Source organism: Triticum urartu, chromosome 6A, assembly GCF_056163025.1.
Source record: "Triticum urartu cultivar PI428250 chromosome 6A, HENAU_Tu73, whole genome shotgun sequence".
Lineage (NCBI taxonomy): Eukaryota > Viridiplantae > Streptophyta > Magnoliopsida > Poales > Poaceae > Triticum > Triticum urartu.
Genome location: NC_141878.1, coordinates 443963649 through 443986658, shown reverse-complemented (window position 1 = coordinate 443986658; position 23010 = coordinate 443963649). Strand labels below are relative to the sequence as shown.

General features: G+C 47.2%; 2 protein-coding genes across 2 annotated transcripts; one reads left to right on the top strand and one right to left on the bottom strand.

Annotated features, from left to right (window-relative positions):
- The first annotated feature begins 5295 nt into the window (after nt 1-5295).
- LOC125513960 (protein ROLLING AND ERECT LEAF 2) lies at nt 5296-7635 on the top strand. Its single transcript, XM_048679195.2, has 2 exons — nt 5296-6205; nt 6315-7635. The coding sequence occupies exons 1-2, from the start codon at nt 5692-5694 to the stop codon at nt 7499-7501; spliced, it is 1701 nt and encodes a 566-aa protein (XP_048535152.2). The 5' UTR covers nt 5296-5691; the 3' UTR covers nt 7502-7635.
- Nucleotides 7636-7772: 137 nt separating this feature from the next.
- Nucleotides 7773-12018, bottom strand: UCH3 (ubiquitin C-terminal hydrolase 3). Its single transcript, XM_048679196.2, has 9 exons — nt 11816-12018; nt 11561-11692; nt 11412-11465; nt 9742-9847; nt 9071-9129; nt 8908-8982; nt 8621-8669; nt 8449-8525; nt 7773-8067 (listed from the first exon to the last, which is right to left on the bottom strand). Exons 1-9 carry the CDS (start codon nt 11864-11866, stop codon nt 7984-7986), a joined length of 687 nt encoding a protein of 228 aa, XP_048535153.2. The 5' UTR covers nt 11867-12018; the 3' UTR covers nt 7773-7983.
- Nucleotides 12019-23010: the final 10992 nt, after the last annotated feature.

Genomic DNA, 23010 nt, shown 5'->3' with positions numbered 1-23010 from the left:
AGCACACAAAGTGTTCCTCCGGCAAACGGGAGTTGCATAATCTCATAGTCATAGGAACATGTATAGGTCATGAAGAAAGCAATAGCAACATACTAAACGATCGGGTGCTAAGCTAATGGAATGGGTCATGTTAATCACATCATTCTCCTAATGATGTGATCCCGTTAATCAACTAACAACTCTTTTGTTTATGGTTAGGAAACATAACCATCTTCGATTAACGAGCTAGTCAAGTAGAGGCATACTAGTGACACTCTGTTTGTCTATGTATTCACACATGTATTATGTTTCCGGTTAATACAATTCTAGCATGAATAATAAACATTTATCATGATATAAGGAAATAAATAATAACTTTATTATTGCCTCTAGGGCATATTTCCTTCAATGAGGACACGCTACCAGGGCATGATAGGAACCTTCCTCCTCGATACCACATAAGGGGCACGTGGACCTAGTTGAGAGATGTCTGAACCTTTTACATTTTTGTGTTGGGAGGGCCCCCGTAGCTACTTTCCACGCTGATATTTTCATTCGTTGGGGAACCGAAGAATTCCATATGCAGTTCCATAGCGTGCGTCGGCCACACGGTTCGGAGCTGGGAGACCCTCCTGCAAGGGCGACATCATGATCACATGTAGCCACTTTGTAAGCGCTCCTCACCGTGAACAACCCACTTTTCTCCGGCGCCCACGCGACAAAATCAGTCTGCAACCTCGGAGAAGTCTGTATCTTTAATATATGCTCTATATCCATTGCCCAGAAATGATCTCTTAGTCTGTCCATCCTCCAAGCACCATTCATATCCAAGAAATCAGAAACTCTATTAAAACGGCAATTGCGCTTCGGGGTGATAGGTCTATAAGAGTACGGCCGTGGGATCCAAGGAACTCTCCAGCTCCTGATAAGCGTTCCATTCCTGACGCGCCAAATTATACCCTTCTTTAACAGCTCAAACCCATGCAAAATTCCCTTCCACACCGCCGAGCCATTACCTGTGAATACTGTATCAAGAAGATGGCCCGCAGCAAAGTACTTGGCTTTCAGCAGTCTAGCACACAAACTATCAGGTGTTTCAATAAGCCTCCAAGCTTGTTTAGCAAGAAGAGCCTGGTTGAAAGCTCTCATATCTCTGAAGCCCATGCCGCCCATGGCTTTCAGAAGTCTCATCTTCTCCCAACTAAGCCACACCATTTTCCTTTTTCCTTTTTCCACTCCCCACCAGTACTGACGAATCATACGTGTGAGTTCATCACATACAGACATGGGGAGCTTAAAGACACTCATTACATAAGTCGGAATCGCTTGGGCCACTGACTTAATAAGTATCTCTTTATTGCCTGAGGACATATACTGCTCCCCCCAATCTACCAATCTCTTCCGGAGCCTGTCTTGGACAGTTTCAAATTTACCTTGATGCATTCTCCCCTCTGGCACTGGGAGACCAAGATACTTAGGCTCAAAACATTCCTGAGTAATTTCGAGAACACTCTTTACTTCTGTAACGACTTCCGGCGGGCAATGATCGGCGAAAAGGATGGAGCACTTTGATGGGTTAATTAATTGGCCCGTGGCCACCGCGTAAGTGTTCAACAAACCCTTCACCAATCATGCCTGCTGCTGAGACGCTTGGAAAAATAACAGAGAGTCATCTGCAAATAAAATGTGAGATATCTCGGGAGCACCTCTACAGATTCTTACCCCTTTCAAACCATCCTCTAGCATTGACTTGTTTAAGAGGGCTGACAAGGCATCTGCTACAAAAAGGAATAGAAAGGGGGATAAGGGGTCACCTTGGCGCAGGCCCCTCGAAGGGGTGAATATCTCCGTCAACTTGCCATTGATCTTCACAGAGTACTTGACTGAAGAGATGCATGCCATGAAACGAGAAATCCAGTGCTGGGAGAACCCCCACTTAAGAAGTGCCTTCTCCAAAAACTCCCAATCAACACGGTCGTATGCCTTCGACAGGTCAAGCTTGTAAGCACAATAAGCCTCCGAATTTTCTGATAAAGTCTGAATATGATGGATACATTCGAAGGCTATAATGGAGTTATCTGTGATCAGCCTTCCCGGGATGAAGGCACTTTGATTCTCCGAGATAAGTTCTGAGAGCAGAGGCCGAAGCCTGTTTACCATACACTTGGACACTATCTTATACACGACATTACAGAGACTAATGGGTCGGAAGTCCTTCAGTTCCTTTGGATGGGGAACCTTTGGAATCAACACAATGGACGTGTCATTAATCCCATCCAGCATGTCTCCCGTAATGAAGAACTCCTGCACTGCTGCAATAATTTGTTCCTTGAACACAGCCCAATTCCGTTGATAAAAACGTGTTGGGAAACCATCCGTGCCCGGGGCCTTCAACAGCCCGATCTGAAAGAGAGCGTCCGAAATTTCCTTTTCAGTATATGGCTGACAGAGTGATTCATTCATTTCCTCTGTAACTTTAGCGGTGATACAGTCTAAAATCTTCCCGGGAACAAGGGTTGGGTCTTTAGTATATACTTCCTGAAAGTACGACTTTGCCATTCGTTCCATTCCAGTCGGGGCTATGCACCAGGATCCATCAGCCTTTAACAGTCGTTGTATATAATTCCTTCTAGCTCGCCAGACCGCCCTTTTATGGAGATAGCTAGTATTTCTTTCACCCACTTTTAACCACTCAATGCGTGAGCGTTGCAACCACATCATTTCCTCTCTGTATAACAATTCATCTAGCTGGTACATTTTACGTCGTATCTGCGAATGTTCAGCCCTGCCGAGCTGAAGTTCAGAAAGTTGTGAACGGAGAGTCTCTATCTCCTTTAGCACATTACCAAAATTTACTTTACTCCATCCTTTTAATTCTTTCATCATCCCAGCCAACGATTCCGCGATCGAACCCAGCCCCTCGGCTGGCTTGTTCTTTGCCCATGCTTTAGCGATCACCTCCGAGAAAGCTGGATGACGTTCCCACATGATTTCATACTTTGGGTGTTGAAATCTCTGACGACGATCTGGTACGTCCTGTAATTGCACTAAAAGCGGTGCATGATCAGAGCATGACGTGGCTAAATGCAGGACCTTTGCCGCCGGAAATAACTCCCTCCATACCTCATCTGCACAAGCACGGTCGAGTCGCACCTGCACATTACGCTCACCTATCTGTCCGTTATTGTATGTGAACAGATGCCAGAAAAACCCAAATCCTCCAGTTCGCATACAAGTAAACAATCTCTGAAAGCAGACATTTGTGACTCTGATCGCATAACCCTAGACAAATGTTCATGTTGCCATATCGCCTCGTTGTATTCTCCACAAACGAACCAAGGATCCTGCAAAACAGCTCGTAAACTAGACAAGTGATCCCACATTAAGTATCTGTTCTCAACTCTCGGCTCACGGTAGACGAAAGTCCCTCACCAAGAGACCCCAGTGCCACCATCTACAATCTGGACATCTATGTAACGGTTGCACGAGTCCATGACTGTCACTGTTAGAGACTCGTCCCAAAACAATGCTAAACCTCCACTTCTTCCATCACTACTGACGCCATGAAATCCTTTCAACCCAAGTCTCCGCTTGAGTTTCTGTACCTTAACTGAATCTTGCCTTGTTTCACAAAGGAAAACAAGCTTGGGGTTATTGGCTTTAGAGAGGGCCAACACCTCGCTAACTGTCCGGCGGTTCCCCGCCCCCCGGCAGTTCCAAGATAATATATTCATTGCGTCCGGCGGTCCTCCTCTAGGGAGGCCGCCGATATCTCATATTTGTCACTCTCAATGGCTATTTTCATCCTTTTGCTGCTTGAGTTACTACTTGTGGGCGAGGCGTCCTCATGCTGATCTGTATCCGTGCCATCAGTTATTGCAAGCAGCGGTTTTGCATTCCCCTTTGCATCCCTAAGGACGCCTGCACCTTCATCCATATTTAATCTCTTCTTTGGAACCTTGTCCACTTCCATTCTGCCGCCGGTGATCTTCACCGGGCTTGATGCGGTGTCCGCTATCTCTGGGTCGACTGGTTCCTGCTCAATAACCGGCCTCCCCATCTTAGGACTCCCGTCCCCTCTAGAATCTAGGCCTGACGACCTACTCGGGCGTTTGTCGGAACGAGGCCTTCCAGGATTGTCAGCATAAAGCCAATCCCCGAACTTGAGCGATTTCTCATCATGAACTCCCAATCCACATTCTTTATGCTCATGGCCAACAAGGCCGCAGAACTTGCAAAACCTAGCAAGTTTTTCATAGCGGACCAAGAAAACTTGACGTTCTTTGCCCTGGACAATACTCACAAATTTTGTAAGGGCCTGACGGATGTCATGTTTGACCCTCACCCGTATGTAATCACCTCGTGTGTTCCCATTGAGACGCATCTCCATGATTTCTCCTGCCCCTTTCAACAGCTTCTCCACAATTTTCTGCTTGCAATATGGATCGGGGAGCTTGCGGATTTGCAGCCATATAGGCATATGCACTATCTCTACTTCCTCCGCTCTACTGAATCCATCATACGGGCACATAAGCACTGCCATGTTGTTGCGGAACAACCAAGGACCTTGCAACATAATTCTTTCCCAATCCCCCAGACAAGACGCCTGGACGACGAACCGCTTTGGGCCAACCGGCCGAAATCTCACACTTTGCGCAAGATTCCACGCCGCTCTCGTGTCTCTGTAGAAAGCGGCTGGGCTGAAATCTTTGTTTGTATGAACCCTAGCAAGGGCCAACCAGCGCACACTTTCCTGTATCTTGGGATCATCCTCATCAATCTCCACATCGACGAACTCTTCATCATTGAGATCCAGTTGGTCGAAGAAGTCTCCGAGATCCGATCTTGCAGCCGCGTCAAAGTCGCCGCCGCTCGTACCTGAGTTGGCATCTGAAGGAGACGCCATCGCCTGCCACCGTTCCCGTCGCTCGCACCGCGCAGCCGATGTCGTGCGTAGGCCAGAGGTAGATCGTAAAACGATCAGGGCAGCCGGGATCCAATTGTATGCGGGTATAGACTCAAAGGCGACAAGAAATCGCCTAGGAGGAGGAAAACCCTAGACCGAAGGCCTAGGAGAGGTATTGATTGTATCTATCTATCTATCTATCTATCTAAAGTTACGTAAAGCGCGCGCATTTCGTCCGTCTACGTACACAGCACTCCCGCTCCCGAACCGACACTGAATCAGCAAAACGAAGACCGGGAGATAGATAGTGCGTGTCTGCATACACTCACTCACCCTGCTCTCCAAAGCGCGCCAAATAATTAAGCAGCAGCGGTATAGTACGTGGCCGCGAGCTTCTGGTGTACCAACCAAACCCCCGAAATACATCCATCCGAACAAGCGAAACGCGCGCTCCTTTTTCTCCTACCACTTTCCTTCGCAGTATCATTCTTCCCCCAGCTTTGCCTTTCGCCTTTCTTATGCTGACTGACTGATCGTTCATAAACAACAACGCGCCGCCCCGCCGATCGACACCGACCGATAATCAATCACGTCCCTCAAGGAAGCCTTCTACTAGCACACAATACCACACCTATATATCGCGATCCTTACTTAGCTTAGCTCAACTTCCCGAGCTCCGCATCCTCTCCAGTGTGTGCTCGCCGCTCATAGCCAGGCTCACTCTCACTCCCACTCCCGTCGATCGAGAGCCTCCTCCTCCATCCACCCCTCCACGGCAGCTCCTGCTCGCGAAGCGAACGCGGGCAATGGGGATGGCGTGGTCGCGCCAGCAGGGGGACGCGGCCCGCGCGGCGGCGCGGGAGCACACGAGGCGGTGCAGGGAGCGGCGCCGGCTCATGCGGGAGGCGGTGCGGGCGCGGCGCCAGCTCGCGGCCTCGCACGCCGGCTACCTCGGCTCGCTCGGCCTCGTGGCGTCCGCGCTCACCCACTTCGCGCTCGGCGAGCCGCTCCCGGTGTCCGACCACACCCCGCCCGCCGTGCTCGTGCACCGCCCGGCGCCCGCCCCCTCCACGCCGCCGCCGCTCCTCCGCTCCATCCAGCCGGCGCAGCAGGACGGCGCTGCCGCTGCCGCTGCCGAGGCACCTCCCGCCGCCGCGCGGACGGAGGGCGGCGTCGTTGGCGGGGAGGACCTGCGGGTGGCCGTGAGGCACCGGAGCCTCGCGGAGGTCGCCGCGGGGCTGGAGGAGTACTTCCTCAGGGCTACCGCCGCCGGCGACCCGGTGTCGAAACTCCTCGAGGCCGGCAACGCCGAGTACAGTGGTGAACCACCCTGCTGCCTGAGTGTCTCGCAAACCTCCACTTGCCAGCGTCGCACGTGTGAGACATTCGAAGCTGACATTTAACAGAGTGCATGTGAAATATTCTGCAGGTGGAGCGAGCAGCTTCTTTGGCGTGCTTTGCTGCATGTCGTCGTCGTCGTCGCCGTCAGTTTCGCACGACGGGGTCGACGGCATGCACGACCGGATCGGCAAGCGGCATAGCTCCACACTGCAGCAGCTCATGGTCTGGGAGAAGAAGCTGTACAAGGAGGTGAAGGCGAGGGAGCGGCTGCAGGTCCGCCACGACAAGAAGCTGGCGGCGCTCCGGGACCAGGAGTACAGCAGGAAGATCAACGTGGACATCCAGAAGCTCAAGGGCGCGTGGGACAGGGCGCGCGCGCAGCTCGCCACGGCGTCCGAGGCCGCGCACGCCGGCTCCGCGGCCATCTCCGAGCTCCGGGACACCCACCTCGCGCGCCAGGTGCTGGGGCTCTGCCACGCCACGCGCGACATGTGGAAGGCCATGCGCCAGCACCACGAGGCGCAGTGCCTGATAGCGCAGCAGCTGCGCGGGCTCAGCGGCCGGACGTCCATGGACGCGACCACGGAGATCCAGCACGGGGCGACGCGGGCGCTGGAGGCCGCCATGTCGGCCTGGTGCGCCGCGCTGGGCCACCTGGCCAAGCACCAGCGCGACTACGTCGCCGCCCTGCACGGCTGGCTCAAGCTGACGTTGGCGCCGTCCGCGGACGGCGCCCCGACCTCCCCCGTCGCCGCGGAGCTCGCCGCCTTCGTCGACCGGTGGAGGCAGGCGCTGGACGGCGTGCACTGCGCCGAGGTGCTCAAGTCCATCAAGAACTTCGCCGGTGCCACCCACGCGCTGTACGCGCACCAGGGCGACGAGCTCCGGGCGGCGCGCCGGGTGGCGCAGTGCACCCGCGAGCTGGACCGCAAGTCCCGGATGCTGCGGCAGGTGGAGAAGAGCCACTACGACTCGTACGCGCCGGCGGGGCTCGCGCTGTGGAACCGGGGGCGGCACTGGATGGAGCACGACATGCGGCAGGTGCACCACGCGCACAACGAGGTGGTGCAGCGCAAGGAGGAGATCGACGCGTGCCGGAGGAAGCTCGAGGGCGAGATGAAGAGGCACGCCATGGCCATCGACGCCACCAGGTCCTCGGCGGTCGCCGGCGTGCAGAGGACGCTGCCGGCGGTGTTCCAGGCCATGGCCACCTTCTCGGCGTCGCTTGCCACCGCTCTCGACGCGGTGTGCAGACACGGCAGCGACGTGCAGTAGTCGCATACAGTACATACTACGTTTGTTTTGGAGATATTTCCTTTCTACACACTGTATAAGATTTTAGTTCTTGTAGGGTTTTGAAATATGAAAGAAATGCGAGAGCAAAACAGAGATAACCGAGTTGTGACTTCTTTTTCATGACTGTTTCAGCTGGATTTTATGGCATAACTATAAATTGTGTATTTGAATAGAAATGCATTCCCTCATCTTGCGTCTAAAGCTGCCGTCGGTTTGATAGGAAAAAGAACGATAAAAGGCACCAAAAGTATATAGTAGACATTTTTCAATCCAGCAACTAATACTCCTTTTTTATTTCTGATACAAAAGCCAGAAGACAAAGACATAACTTTTGCACAAAGAGCACAGTTTACTTTTAGGCAACAAGTCTCTGTTTTTCCGACGGGCTATGCTGACTATCAGGCACCAGCCCATGAGAATGGAAAAGACCAAGCCTATCCATTCCACCTTACATCACCGATTCACTGTTTTGAAAGAACCATGACGTTGAAGTTCAACGAGTTAGGGTTCGTCGCAATTCTGGCCTTGATGACTTTTGCAGCATCCTGAGAACAGATTTTAAAAAAAATCCACGGTTATTAAGTTCAAATATAGAGGGAATCAACCAAATCCAGAAATTAAAACTACTATACAATGAAGGCATCAGAAAAGATGAGGAAATGTTTGCTGAAAACCAAGTTCAATACTGAGCATATTTTACTAATTTAGGATGTACCAATGTGCAGATATAATTTACAACTTCCATTTAGAAATAAGAAAACAGTGACAAACTTTTTGATAAAACAAACTGCTATCAGGACAATAGAAAAAGCAAACCAATATCGGAAATGCTAAAAATCTGAAATCAGATTTGTCAGTCCAATAATATAAGCACTCTTTTATGTCATATAAGTATAAAATAGAAGATGGGGACGAAAATATTTGACCTGCAGCAAGGTCTCAGGTGATGAAGGGCCATGAGATATCGGTTTTGATTTTCGTCCATCAAGCTCATAAAGTTCACCTGTTGCATGCCAAAACAAATTACATATTTGTTAGCCAACAGATAACTACTGCCAATAATATTTTAGTATTAAAGTAGGCTAGTGTGCTACCTACCATCAACACAGGAGAAACAGACAAAATGTTCATTCACCTCAACGTTTACCTGCACAAGGAAGACAATTGGTAAAAGGCGCACATTCCAACCTCAAATTTGAGGATAGCTTTGATATGGTTGTATTTCCTACCATCACTATTTTGGACAAGGCAAATCGCCCTAAAGGCCCATTTAAACTTATTTTTCCATAACTGAAGTGTGGTACTATCATAATGTAATTGGTTATTCCTTGCAAAGCCGAGTATATTTAGTGGACAATCAATAAGAATGGGATGAGAGTGGTTACGTCAGTGTCACCAGCAGTAGCAGCAACAGCATGAGCACCCTCCATCTCATCATCCTCCTCGAGAAAGACAGCACGCTAAAGATAGCAAACATGTTGTGCATGAGGATAATACATAAGTTCATTACGGAGATATCAATGAATTTATCTATTTCCAGATACTAACCTGAACTGGATCCATGTCAGCTGTTTGTTTATAAAACCTATCAAAATAAGATCCCTCAACTGCAAAGAAGAAAGGAGTCAATAAATCTTGTGAAATGCATATATATTAGCAGATGCGTTTAATGTGCTAGAAAGTTAGATCAGGATATGAACTATTGAGTTGGGTATATGCTGAAAATCATGTGAAATAGTCATAAAACTCATTACTCCCTCCGATCGATATTACTTGTCGCTGAAATTGATGTATCTAGACATATTTCAGTGCTAGATACATCCGTTTGAGCGACAAGTAATATGGATCGGAGGGAGTACTATTTCTTCTTTTACATTTGCTGATCATCTACTCTCAATTCTCAACACAGTCAAGCCACTTTCACTACATCCTATGTAACTTTTTGCCCATTTTAGTAAAAGCAGCAAAACAGGGGATGCTTTGAAGTTCAAAAACCAGGTGCAACTAATTTATATTATGACCAAACCAAGCAGAGTGTTGGATGCTTGCCATATTGTTTGGGAATACTTGAAAAAATATTGAATCACTGAGAAAGCATAACTTGATTAAAGTTTTTCTGTCTATTGGATTGTTGCTAACTGGCAGCTTTCCTTCTGTGCAATAGTAGCCCATAGAATGCAGCGCATTATCTAAGTGTAATGAAAAGTCGCAACAATTACCCAGCTTGATGTCGGATGCAGCATTCCCTATTGCATGAATAACACCAACTGTTCCACAAGCGTTGCCAACAGTCTGTTTTGTAAAGTACACCTTCTTGCTTGAATCCTACATACCAAGTTAAAGTTATTGGATTAGAAAGGTAAACCTTATCTGCATACACCCCACCACTTGATAATATTTTTCCCGGCAAAACAGATCTCAATATTTGAACATGTGCTCAAGTTCCAGTGACCTGCAAACTAATGTGCAGTTTGACATCATGCACAAGTGAAATAAAAGAGAATTTGGATCTATCTACTGTTTACTGGCACTCTCAACATGCAGGATAGATCAAGAAAATAATACAGGCAAGACCCTATAAAGAGGAATCAAGGGTGAAACATTGTTTACTGAATAACACGCTGAAAAATGCAATATAGACAGGGTATCAAAAAGCCTCCGGTGACGTGAAATATGATTGGCAGAATAAAGGCTTGATTTGTTGTTGCTGAACTGTTATGTGTTGTGCTTATTTAACAATCCGTTGTAGAAAATTAGCCACAAAAGCAGACAAAAGAGGGTCAAACAGACACTAAAATAAGTAAAACCACAAAGCGAGACAAAAAGATAATGGTAATCCACAACAATGCCAAACATGGCCAAGATCTGTTGTGTTTGATTATGCATTCTCTCTCTGAAGGCTATGGTGCAAAACTAAGCGACAGTACACACAGGTGACCAACATAGCAATCATTGTAGCTTGGATAAATGTCATGCCACACTTCGTATATGTGGTAAGTTGGCAAGTTACCAAATATTAGTAAGGCACAATGCACACAGGCTCAAAAGAATAATATCCTTATCCTAATCTGTTGTAGGCTTGTAGCACATCTAACTCGAGTATGGCAAACAAAGTGTTTTCAACCTAAAATGCCTATAATTTATGTGATTGCAGAATAACTAGGATAATGGCTTGATTAAATTGTAAAGTCAACATATACATTATATGACTCAGAACAATAGTCCGTATGGTTGCACTCAAAGAATTTATAATTCAACCCGTAACAAAAACTAAGCACTCAGTTCCACCCAAAATAATCTCTAAAGCAGGCCACTTATGCTTTGGTTGAGCACACATGATCCAGATTTCAGATTACAGATTTCATTGTCATACACTTATACCTGTAATATCAACAACAGAATAATGTGCCAGACTGTGGGTAGAGGGAAAGATCACAACTCAACAAGGAAAAAAAAATCATAAACAACAACTGTTTGGTAAAATAGAAACAATAATTACCAAGATCAACATTTTTCTGGACCTCTGCAACAGTACAACATAAAAGAAGAAGGCATTGTCATGATGTTGTTGTAACACGACATTGTACAAGAAACATTCGCACCGCGGAACCAAGACTCTATTTCAGACAGCAGAGGTATAATAACCCCACAGAGATATTTAACCAAAAAAAGCAAAAATATAATGTCCCCGCTTTCTGTGAAAAACACCTGGTTAACAAAAGACCCTACCTCAAAGTTGGAAGGTATGCTAGCAAGACAGTTAAATTAGACCTTCTCTACCTAGGCACCGATCTAGGGTTAAAGGAGCACAACGTTGCTGAAGCATTCAGTCGAACACAGAAGGTGCGCTACGGAGGAACAAAAAGTAAACAGAACAACACGGCCGTACCTTGCCCCCTGCCGTCGAGGTGGCAGAAGCATCGTATTCCTCCACCTTCTCATCCTGCTCGCCCCGGAAAGCAACAAACCCATCACAATTCCGCATCGCATAATCGAAAGCGAAGAAGGCCTCTCGAGGGAGATCACGGGGAATTTTACCAGGGAGGTGAGCGGGTAGAGGAAGATGACGGCGAGGACGGGCTGGGGCACCATGGCGAGCAGCTCGTCGTCGAGGCCGTAGACGTCGCAGAACTGCGCCTCCCCCTCGGTGACTCCCAGTCCCCAGATGAACTGCAGGCATCGGCGCCAACACGCGGCGGAAGCGTCGTCTGTGAGCGAGAGCGCGCCCGAGACGAAAAGGAAGCAAAACCCTAGCACCGGGGGTGGGGGGAGGGGGGAGGAGGCCGTGCTCACCTGGTTCATGACGTCGGGGTTGGCCTCGAGCGGGATCCATCGCTTCCCCATCTTCTCTCGGCGCGCGTAGGAAGAAGAGAGAGGAGAGGCCGGGCGGCGCGTGGGCAGATTGGTGTGCGCTGCGCGGCGAAGCGGGGGCGCAGGTGGCGTGTGTTGACTGTGGTACAGCAGCAAACTTCCTTGGGAGTCCGAGCAGCTCTACTCGTGGGTGGTGGATCCTATATGACGCCTGCCGCTTCGCTGAAGCCAGAGGCGAAATGTGCCGGCCCATTCGGCGCGTATGATCTGCGTTCTGGCTTCGTTATGTTTTTTCGTTCGTGACCAGAAGCTGGTTTTCATTTGTTATTTTTCTGTGTGTTTTCTTTGGATTTTACCTTTTTCCTTTTCATATTTGTTTTTCCTTATTTTTTATCGTTTCTTTCTCAAATACACACTGAAATTTCATTAGTACACAGTAAACATTATCAAATACACACTGAACCTTTTTATATACAATTAACATTTTTTATATGCATTGAACATTTTCAGTATATGATGAACTTTTTAATTATATGATGACATTTTTTAATACACACTAAACATTTTGAAATATACGGTGAACTTTTTATATATACACTGAACCTTTTTATATAAACACATACTGAATTTTGTAAAATATTTTTATCTTTTAAATAGGTTATCAAATATTTAGCTCCATAAAATCAACAATCGCTTTTTTGGAAGAAAACTAGGTAGAAAACCAAAGAGAGAAAAAATTGTGCCAGGGTGGGCCGACTCATTTTGCCATGCTTGCAGGCATATTGACACCCACAGATGTCATACAAGAGGTCTCCTTGTCGGAATTTGTGGCCAACAGGTTACCCCATCCAATAAATGGGCCTTGCACGGCCCGACACATGGAGGCCCGTTTATAAGCTGGTCGGGTTGTGCCTGCACATGAGACTCGCCTTCTGGAACGGACACAACTCATCAACTAAACATGTGGGGTGAGACTGGTTCTTCTTTCCTAAGTATTCTTTCAACCTGACTGAAAACAGACACCGATGATACCGTTAAGACGGGTACTCATAACACATCACGTGATATATGGAAAGCACCAGATATGTAAGCTCGTGGTTATGTCGGCACTACAGTATGTTGAACTCAACATCATCGGTAAAACTCGAGATACTTCTGTTGGGGAACGTAGCATGCAATTTCAAAAAAAACTCCTAGGAGGTGCATAGCAGCGAGAGGGGGAGAGTGTGTCCACGTACCCTCGTAGACCGAAAGCGGAAGCGTTAGGTTAACGTGGTTGATGTAGTTGAACGTCTTCACGATCCAACCGATCTAGTACCAAACGTACGACACCTCCGAGTTCAGCACACGTTCAGCTCGATGACGTCCCTCGAACTCTTGATCCAGTAGAGGGTCGAGGGAGAGTTTCGTCAGCACGACGGCGTGGTGACAGTGATGGTGATGTGATCCACGCAGGGCTTCGCCTAAGCACTAAGTAAACCGTGGATAGAGATGTCGCACACGGCTTGGAACAATTGGTGTGTCTCCAAGGGGTGCCCTGCCCACGTATATAAAGGAGGGAGAGGAGGAGGCCGGCCACCAGGGGCGCGCCAAGGGGGGGGGTCCTACTAGGACTCCGCTCCTAGTAGGATTCGCCCCCCCTCTTTTTTTCCTTCTCATGGAGGGGGGAAGAGGAAAGGGAGAGGGAAGAGGAGAAGGAAAGGGGGGCGCCCCCTCCCCTAGTCCAATTCAGACTCCCTACGGGAGGGGGGCGCGACCACCCCTTGTGGGTTGCCTCCCTCTCCCCTATGGCCCATGTAGGCCCAATATTTCCTAGGGGGGGGGGTCCAGTAACCCCTCGGTTCTTCGATAAATATCCGAAACGCCTTGAAACCATTCCGGTGTCCGAATACCTTCGTCCAATATATCAATCTTTACCTCTCGACCATTTCAAGACTCCTCATCATGTCTGTGTCATCCGGGACTCCGAACAATCTTCGGTCACCAAAACACATAACTCATAATACAAATCGTCATCGAACGTTAAGCGTGCGGACCCTACGGGTTTGAGAACTATGTAGACATGACCGAGACACATCTCTGGTCAATAACCAACAGTTGAACCTGGATGCTCATATTGGTTCCTACATATTCTACGAAGATCTTTATCGGTCAAACTGCAATGACAACATATGTTATCCCCTTTGTCATCGGTATGTTACTTGCCTGAGATTCGATTGTCGGTATCTTCATACCTAGTTCAATCTCGTTACCGGCAAGTCTCTTTACTTGTTCCGTAATGCATCATCCCGCAACTAACTCATTAGTCACATTGCTTGCAAGGCTTATTATGATGTGCATTACCTAGAGGGCCCAGAGATACCTCTCCGATACTCGGAGTGAAAAATCCTAATCTCGATCTATGCCAACCCAACAAACACCTTCGGAGATACCTGTAGAGCATCTTTATAATCACCCAGTTACGTTGTGACGTTTTATAGCACACAAGGTATTCCTCCGGTATCCGGGAGTTGCATAATCTCATAGTCAAAGGAATATGTATAAGTCATGAAGAAAGCAATAGCAATAAAACTGAACGATCAACATGCTAAGCCAACGGATGGATCTTGTCCATCACATCATTCTCCTAATGATGTGATCCCGTTCATCAAATGACAACACATGTCTATGGTTAGGAAACTTAACCATCTTTGATTAACGAGCTAGTCTAGTAGATGCTTACTAGGGACACAGTGTTTTGTCTATGTATCCACACATGTATCAAGTTTCCGGTCAATAAAATTCTAGCATGGATAATAAACATTTATCATGATGTAAGGAAATATAAAATAACAACTTTATTATTGCCTCTAGGGCATATTTCCTTTAGTCTCCCACTTGCACTAGAGTCAATAATCTAGTTCACATCGCCATGTGATTTAACACCAGTAGTTCACATCACCATGTGGTTAACACCCATAGTTCACATCACCATGTGACCAACACCCAAAGGGTTTACTAGAGTTAGTAATCTAGTTCACATCGCCATGTGATTAACACCCAAAGAGTACTAAGGTGTGATCATGTTTTGCTTGTGAGAGATGTTTAGTCAATGGGTCTGACACATTCAGATCCGTATGTATTTTGCAAATTTCTATGTCTACAATGCTTTGCATGGAGCTACTCTAGCTAATTGCTCCCACTTTCAATATGTATCCAGATTGAGACTCACAGTCATCTGGATCGGTGTAAAAGCTTGACGTAACTCTCTACGATGAACTCTTTATCACCTCCATAACTGAGAAATATTTCCTTAGTCCTCTGAGGTAACTAAGGATGACTTTGACCGTTGTCCAGTGATCCACTCCTAGATCACTATCATACCCCCTTGCCAAACTCATGGCAAGGTACACAATAGGTCTGGTACACAGCATAACATACTTTATAGAACCTATGACTGAGGCATAGGGAATGACTTTCATTCTTTTTCTATTTTCTGCCATGGTCGAGTTTTGAGTCTTACTCAATTTCACACCCTGCAACACAAGCAAGAACTCCTTCTTTGACTGTTCCATTTTGAACTACTTCAAAATCTTGTCAAGGTATGTACTTATTAAAAAAAATCCTATCATGTGTCTTGATCCATCTCTATACATAGTGATGCACAATATGTAAGCAGCTTCACCAAGGTCTTTCTTTGTAAAACTCCTTTCAAACATTCCTTTATGCTTTCCAGAAAATTCTACATAATTTCCGATCAACAATATGTCATCCACATATACTTATCAGAAAGGTTGTAGTGCTCCCACTCACTTTCTTATAAATATAGGCTTCACCGCAAGTCTGTATAAAACTATATGCTTTGATCAACTCATCAAAGCATATATTCCAACTCCGAGATGCTTGCACCAGTCCATAGATGGATCACTGGAGCTTGCACATTTTGTTAGCACCTTTAGGATTGACAAAACCTACTGGTTGCATCATATACAACTCTTCTTTGAGATATCCATTTAAGGAATGCAGTTTTGATATCCATTTGCCAGATTTCATAATGTGACAAATGCTAACATGATTCGGATGGACTTAAGCATCACTAAGGGTGAGAAAGTCTCATCGTAGTCAACTCCTTGAACTTGTCGAAAACCTTTTTGCAACAAGTCGAGCTTTGTGGACAGTAACATTACCATCAGCGTCAGTCTTCCTCTCGAAGGTCCATTTATTCTCTATGGCTTGACGATCATCGGGCAAGTCCACCAAAGTCTATACTTTGTTCTCATACATGGATCCTATCTCAGATTTCATGGCCTCAAGCCATTTTGCGGAATCTGGGCTCATCATCGCTTCCTCATAGTTCGTAGGTTTGTCATGGTCTAGTAACATGAGTTCTAGAATAGGATTACCGTACCACTCTGGTGTGGAGCGTGCTCTGGTTGACCTACGAGGTTCGGTAGTAACTTGATCTGAAGTTTCATGATCATTATCATTAGCTTCCTCTCTTGTTGGTGTAGGCATCACGAAAATGGTTTTTCTGTGATGAGAAACTTTCCAATTTGAGAGAAGGTACATTTACCTCATCAAGTTCTACTTTCCTCCCACTCACTTCTTTCGAGAGAAACTCCTTCTCTAGAAAGGATCCATTATTGGCAACAAAGATCTTGCCTTCGGATTTGCGATAGAAGGTGTACCCAACAGTTTCTTTTGGGTATCTTATGAAGACGCACTTCTCCGATTTGGGTTTGAGCTTATCAGGCTGAAGCTTTTTCACATGAGCATCGCAACCCCAAACTTTAAGAAACGATAGCTTAGGTTTCTTGCCAAACCATAGTTCATACGGTGTCATCTCAATGGATTTAGATGGTGCCCTATTTAACATGAATGTAGATGTCTCTAATGCATAACCCCAAAACGATAGTGGTAAATCGGTAAGAGACATCATAGATCGCACCATATCTAATAAAGTACAATTACGATGTTCGGACACACTATTACGCTGTGGTGTTCCAGGTGGCGTGAGTTGTGAAACTATTCCACATTGTATTAAATGAAGGCCAAACTCATAACTCAAATATTCGCCTTCGCGATAAGATCATAGAAACTTTATTTTCTTGTTACAATGATTCTCCACTTCACTCTAAAATTCTTTGAACTTTTCAAATGTTTCAGACTTGTGCTTCATTAAGTAGATATACCCATATCTGCTCAAATCATCGGTGAAGGTCAAAAAATAACGATACCCACCGCGAGCCTCAACACTCATCAGACCGCATACATCGGTATGTATTATTTTCAATAAGTCAGTGGCTCGCTCCATTGTTCGGGAGAATGGAGTTTTAGTCATCTTGCCCGTGAGGCATGGTTCGCAAGCATCAAATGATTCATAATCAAGTGATTCCAAAAGTCCATCCACATGGAGTTTCTTCATGCGCTTTACACCAATATGACCTAAACGACAGTGCCACAAATATGTTGCACTATCATTATCAACTTTGCATCTTTTGGCATCAATATTATGAATATGTGTATCACCACGATCGAGATTCAACAAACCATTCACATTGGGTGTATGACCATGATAACCCACAAGTATAGGGGATCGTTTGTAGCCTTCTTCGATAAATAATAGTGTCGAACCCAACGAGGAGCTAAAGGCAGAACAAATATTCCCTCAAGTTCTATCGACCACCGATACAACTCTACGCACACTTGACGTTTGCTTTACCGGAAACAAGTATGAAAATAGTTTGTAGGAGTGATGATATAACTACTTTGCAAGAACTAAACTAGAAGTACTTTGCAAGATAATAAAAGTTAGGTGTTTTGTAAAAGGGTTTGTGTCAACAAGAAAGTTATTTGTCCCTAGGCAATCGATAACAAGTACCGGTAATCATTCTTGTAACTTTATATGAGGAAGAGGCATGAGCTAACATACTTTCTCTACTTGGATCATATGCACTTATGATTGGAACTCTAGCAAGCATCCGCAACTACTAAAGATCATTAGGGTCGTGAAACCCAACCATAGCATTAAGTATCAAGTCCTCTTTATTCCCATATGTCATACCCCACCTACTCGGGTTTAAGTTTCTGTCACTCTCGCAATCCACTGTAAGCAAACCATGAACATATTGCAACACCCTACAACAGGGCCCCTCACGTTTGCGCGAGAATGGAGGGCACGGTAGGACATCACCATAAATAAAATATAGAATCATACCAACCAAGATCACGATTAACCCACAGGACAAAACGGATCTACTCAAACATCATAGGATAACCATATATCATTGGGAAATAATATATGGAGTTGAGAACTATGACGCCCCCGATTCAATCGTATACTAATCATACACGCAAACGTGTACAATCAAGATCAGGGACTCATGGGAAGATATCACAACACAACTCTACAAATAAAAAAAATAAGTCATACAAGCATCATATTACAAGCCAGGGGCCTCGAGGGCTCGAATACAAGAGCTCGATCATAGACGAGTCAGCGGAAGCAACAATATCTGAGTACAGACATAAGTTAAACAAGTTTGCCTTAAGAAGGCTAGCACAAACTGGGATACATATCGAAAGAGGCGTAGGCCTCCTGCCTGGGATCCTCCTAAACTACTCTTGGTCGTCGTCAACGGCCTGCACGTAGTAGTAGGCACCTCCAGAGTAGTAGGAGTCGTCGTCAACGGTGGCGTCTGGCTCCTGGACTCCATCGTCTGGTCGCAGCAATCGGGTATAGGAAGGGGAAAAAGGGGGAGCAAAGCAACCGTGAGTACTCATCCAAAGTACTCGCAAGAAAGGAGCTACACTACATATGTATGCACTGGTATCAAAAGGAAAAGCGACATCATGTGTGGACTGAACTGCAGAATGCTGGAATAAGAGGGGGATAGCTAGTCCTATCGAAGACTACGCTTCTGGCAACCTCCATCTTGCAGCAGAAGAAGAGACTAGAAGGTAAGTTCACCAAGTAGCATCGTGTAGCATAATCCTAACCGATGATCCTCCCCTCGTCGCCCTATGAGAGAGCGATCACCGGTTGTATATAGCACTTGGAAGGGTGTGTTTTATTAAGTATCCGGTTCTAGTTGTCATAAGGTCGAGGTATAACTCCAAGTCGTCCTGTTACCGAAGATCATGGCTATTCGAATAGATTAACTTCCCTGCAGGGGTGCACCACATTTCCCAACACGCTCGATCCCCTTTGTCCAGACACACTTTCCTGGGTCATGCCCGGCCTCGGAAGATCAACACGTCGCAGCCCTACCTAGGCACAACAGAGAGGTCAGCACGCCGGTCTAAATCCTATGGCGCAGGGGTCTGGGCCCATCGCCCATTGCACACCTGCACGTTGCGAACGCGGCCGGTGAGCAGACCTAGCCTCTCTTATACAAGAGCAGGCGTTCCAGTCCAACCCGGCGCGCGCCGCTCAGTCGCTGACGTCACGAAGGCTTCGGCTGATACCACGACGTCGAGTGCCCATAACTGTTCCCGCGTGGTTGGTTAGTGCGTATAGGCCAATAGCAAGACACAGATCAAATACCCAGATCTCGTTAAGCGTGTTATTTTGAAGTAACCGCGAACGCCGACCAGGGCTAGGCCCACCTCTCACCTAGGTGGTCTCAACCTGCCCCGTCGCTCCGCCACAAAGTAACAGTCGGGGGCCATCGGGAACCCAGGCCCACCACTACCTGGATGGAACCACCTGCCCCTTCAGCCCCCACATCGAAATCACTTGCGGGTACTCTACGAGCCGACCCGAGTTTAGTCACCACCTGTATAGCATGTATGTATAGTATAGATTTACCCGTGATCAACACCCACCGTGATCACGGCCCGATACTATAGCATGGCAAACTGACAAGAATGTAGGGCCACTGATGATAATCTAGCATCCTATACTAAGCATTTAGGATTACAGGTAAGGTATCAACAGTTGTAGCAACAATGACAGGCTATGCATCAGAGTAGGATTAACGGAAAGCAGTAACATGCAACACTACTCTAATGCAAGCAGTAGAGAGAAGAGTAGGTGATATCTGGTGATCAAGGGGGGGGGCTTGCCTGGTTGCTCTGGCAAGAAGGAGGGGTCGTCGTCGATGTAGTCGATCACAGGGGTATCAGCGGCGGTCTCGAAGTCTACCAGAAATAATTAACAGAGGGGGAACACAATAAATAACAGGGCAATCAAAGCATCACAAAGCGTAACATGGCAATATCCGGTGCTAGAGGTGACCTAACGCAATAGTAGGTGATACCGGTGAAGTGGGGAAAACATCCGGGAAAGTATTCCCGGTGTTGACATTTTTGGACAGATGAAATGGAGGGGTATTGTTGCGTGTTTTCTATGCTAGGGATGTGTGGCGGATGAACGGACTGCATATTTGGATTCGTCTCGTCGTTCTGAGCAACTTTCATGTACAAAGTTTTTCCATCCGACTTACGGTTTAATTTATATGATTTTCTAAAGTTTAATTGAATTTCTGGAATTTCTGGAATTATCTTAATTCGAAAATCATTTTTAATATCTAAATGCTATGGCCTACGGGTACCAGAAAGTGTACCCACACTTTTGCACGTGAGGCTGACAGTGGGCCTAGAGCCAAAGTCAACGGCTGACTGTGTGAGCCTTATCCAAATGAACAGTTCAGGGGGCCCCACATGTCATTGAAACAGATTGTTTTCTTTACATATTTTGTTTATCTCTGCACTAGGTTTAGTTTATCCCTTAATCAGGGGGTTTTCTGCTAATATGGGGTTAGACATAACTTTTAACTAAATCAGAGGGGTTAGGAAATTAGGCAATTAGATTAGCAACTAATCTAATCGACTGGGCCCACCTGTCATTGAGATAGGCTGGCCTAGTGGAGTCAGCCCAGCCGGCTGTGGTGTGCACGCGCACACGCACGCGCCCAAGGCAGGGGCACGGCGCGGCCGTGCAAGGCCGGCGAGGCTGGCAGCAACTAGCGGGGGTGAGCGGGGGAGTGGCCGCGCGCAACCGGGGCCTGGCCGGAGTGCGGCAGGGATGCGCGCGGAGGGGTGAGGCGAGTTGCCGGCGGTAGCGGCAGCTCGAGGAGGTAGCAGTGCAGCAAGAACCAGCGGCCGTGATGGAGGCAGAAGGCGGGAGCGGCGCATGCGTGGGGGGAGCAGCAGTGTGCAGCAAGCAGCAGGGCCAGCATCGGCTAGGAGCAGCAGCACGCACGGTTCGGCACGGAGCTTGGCCAGGGTGCGATGGCGGTAGCAGCAGGGAAGGCAGGGCACGCGGGACGCAGTCAATGCCGCGGTGAGCGCGAGGGTGTGTGAACTCGGGCGCGAGCGCCGGCCATGGCGGCCGAGCGCGGGGACGGCCTCAACAGCGACACATTGAAGCAGGGGGAGAGGGGATCCGGGAGAGGAGCTCACAGTGCGCCTGCAGATGAGCAAAGTGGGCGCGAGGATGGGTTGTCGGAGTCGATTTTGACGACGAAGTCGTCGGCGTCCAAGGAGGAAGAAGCCGACGGAGAGGGTTATGCAGAGGCGGTGAGCTCGAGGACGGGGTCGGGAAAGGCATAGCATAGCACGTCGGAGCTCGTGGGCATGCTCCTAGGCCACGGAGAGCCCGTGGGGCACGCGGGTGATGGCGCCCATGGCGACGGCGTCGGGCGCTGACGGATCTGGAGTGGGGGCGAGGCCAAAGGGAGAGGGGGGAATTGGGGGTCGCTAGGGTTCGGCCCGGGTGATGGCCGACTTAAGTACGAGGAGGGGCGCCGGCGGATGGCCGCCACGGCGATGCCCGTCTTCGTGGCGGGCATCGGCAGTGGCCATGGTGCGGGGGGGGGGGGGGACCGGGGAGAGGGAGGGGATAGGTGGGCTGGCCTGCTCGGGCGGACGGCTGGCCTGGGGGTGGCCAGTTGGGCCACTTGGTCCAGGGGAGAGTGGGGGGTCTTTTTGTTTTCTTTTACTATTTTTTTGTACTTTACTTTTCTTTTATTCAATTTTATCTTTGTTTCCTGTTGTTTTAGTTTTTGTAAAATATATACTTGGTAGCTAATTTAGTATTTCAATTTAGTCCACTGTCACAAAAATTCTAGTCCCCAAATAATTTAGTTTGACATTTTATTAATTAGTAAAGGCATTTAAATAATTATGTTTGCTACTACATAAATCATTTTAGTGCAGTTAGGAATTTCATAAAAGTTTGGTTTCACCACCATAATCACCTATGCATAATCTGACATGACCCGAACATTTTATTTTCATTGATTGAAAACTTTTGTTGTTTGCCTTTAATTAAAATTTGAATTTGAATCGTTTTGAACTAAAGCGAGTTTATCAATAGTAACCGAGGTGATTTGGCATCATTAGCAGAGGTTTACTGTACCTTAATTATCCGGGCGTCACAATTCTCCTCCACTACAAGAAATCTCGTCCCGGGATTTAGAAGGGGGTAAGGGGGATTGGGTTACGAAAAATCTAACTGGTCTTCTCGGTCTTGGTTGTTCTTCTTGAAGAGGTCGACCCATAGCGTTGATTTCTTCATACCTATGCATCAATGCATCATGGTGAAGTTGTCGTCCCTTTTTTTTTGGGGGGGGGGACTCCATCGTACTTACAAAAGAATAAAGGGGGTATTCTGGGAGAACGAACCTCTGCAAGGTTGTCTAGCTTGTAGATAAAATCAGGGAAGGTGGCGGAAAGTAACTCTCAAATTGAAACTTAATAAAATATCAAGAGCAAAGTATGAAGGTCGCATGAGAAGTTTCGAGCGGGTAGGCAATCGTTTATTGCCTGAAACAGAGTGTGAAAGGGGTTCAGAGCAACGGGAATAAGTATTGTGTCCGATACCAGAATTGATCACTAGAAGGGTGGCTCGTGAATTACATACGAAACGAAGCGCAAGGGATAACTTCGAAACAGGGATGTACAGGAGAGTCAGGTTTCGATCCTGTGGAACTGTGGGTTATGGGCCCACCATGTGGTTTACAAGTAGGAAGGTCGGTGACATCTTGTACAATCAGGTAAGCCAGGCATGTCAAAGGATAGTCTGTTGCTTATGTCAGCAACAACATCGGTACCAAGGGAGAGGGACGAAGAGAACCATTTTCCTGCTCATTGAACGAGGCAGACCAGTAGGCAAAGTTCTCGTCCATCGGTGGTTACCAGAATGTCATCAACAAAAGTAACAGGGTCTTTCTGACAGAATCGTACACCGAGGT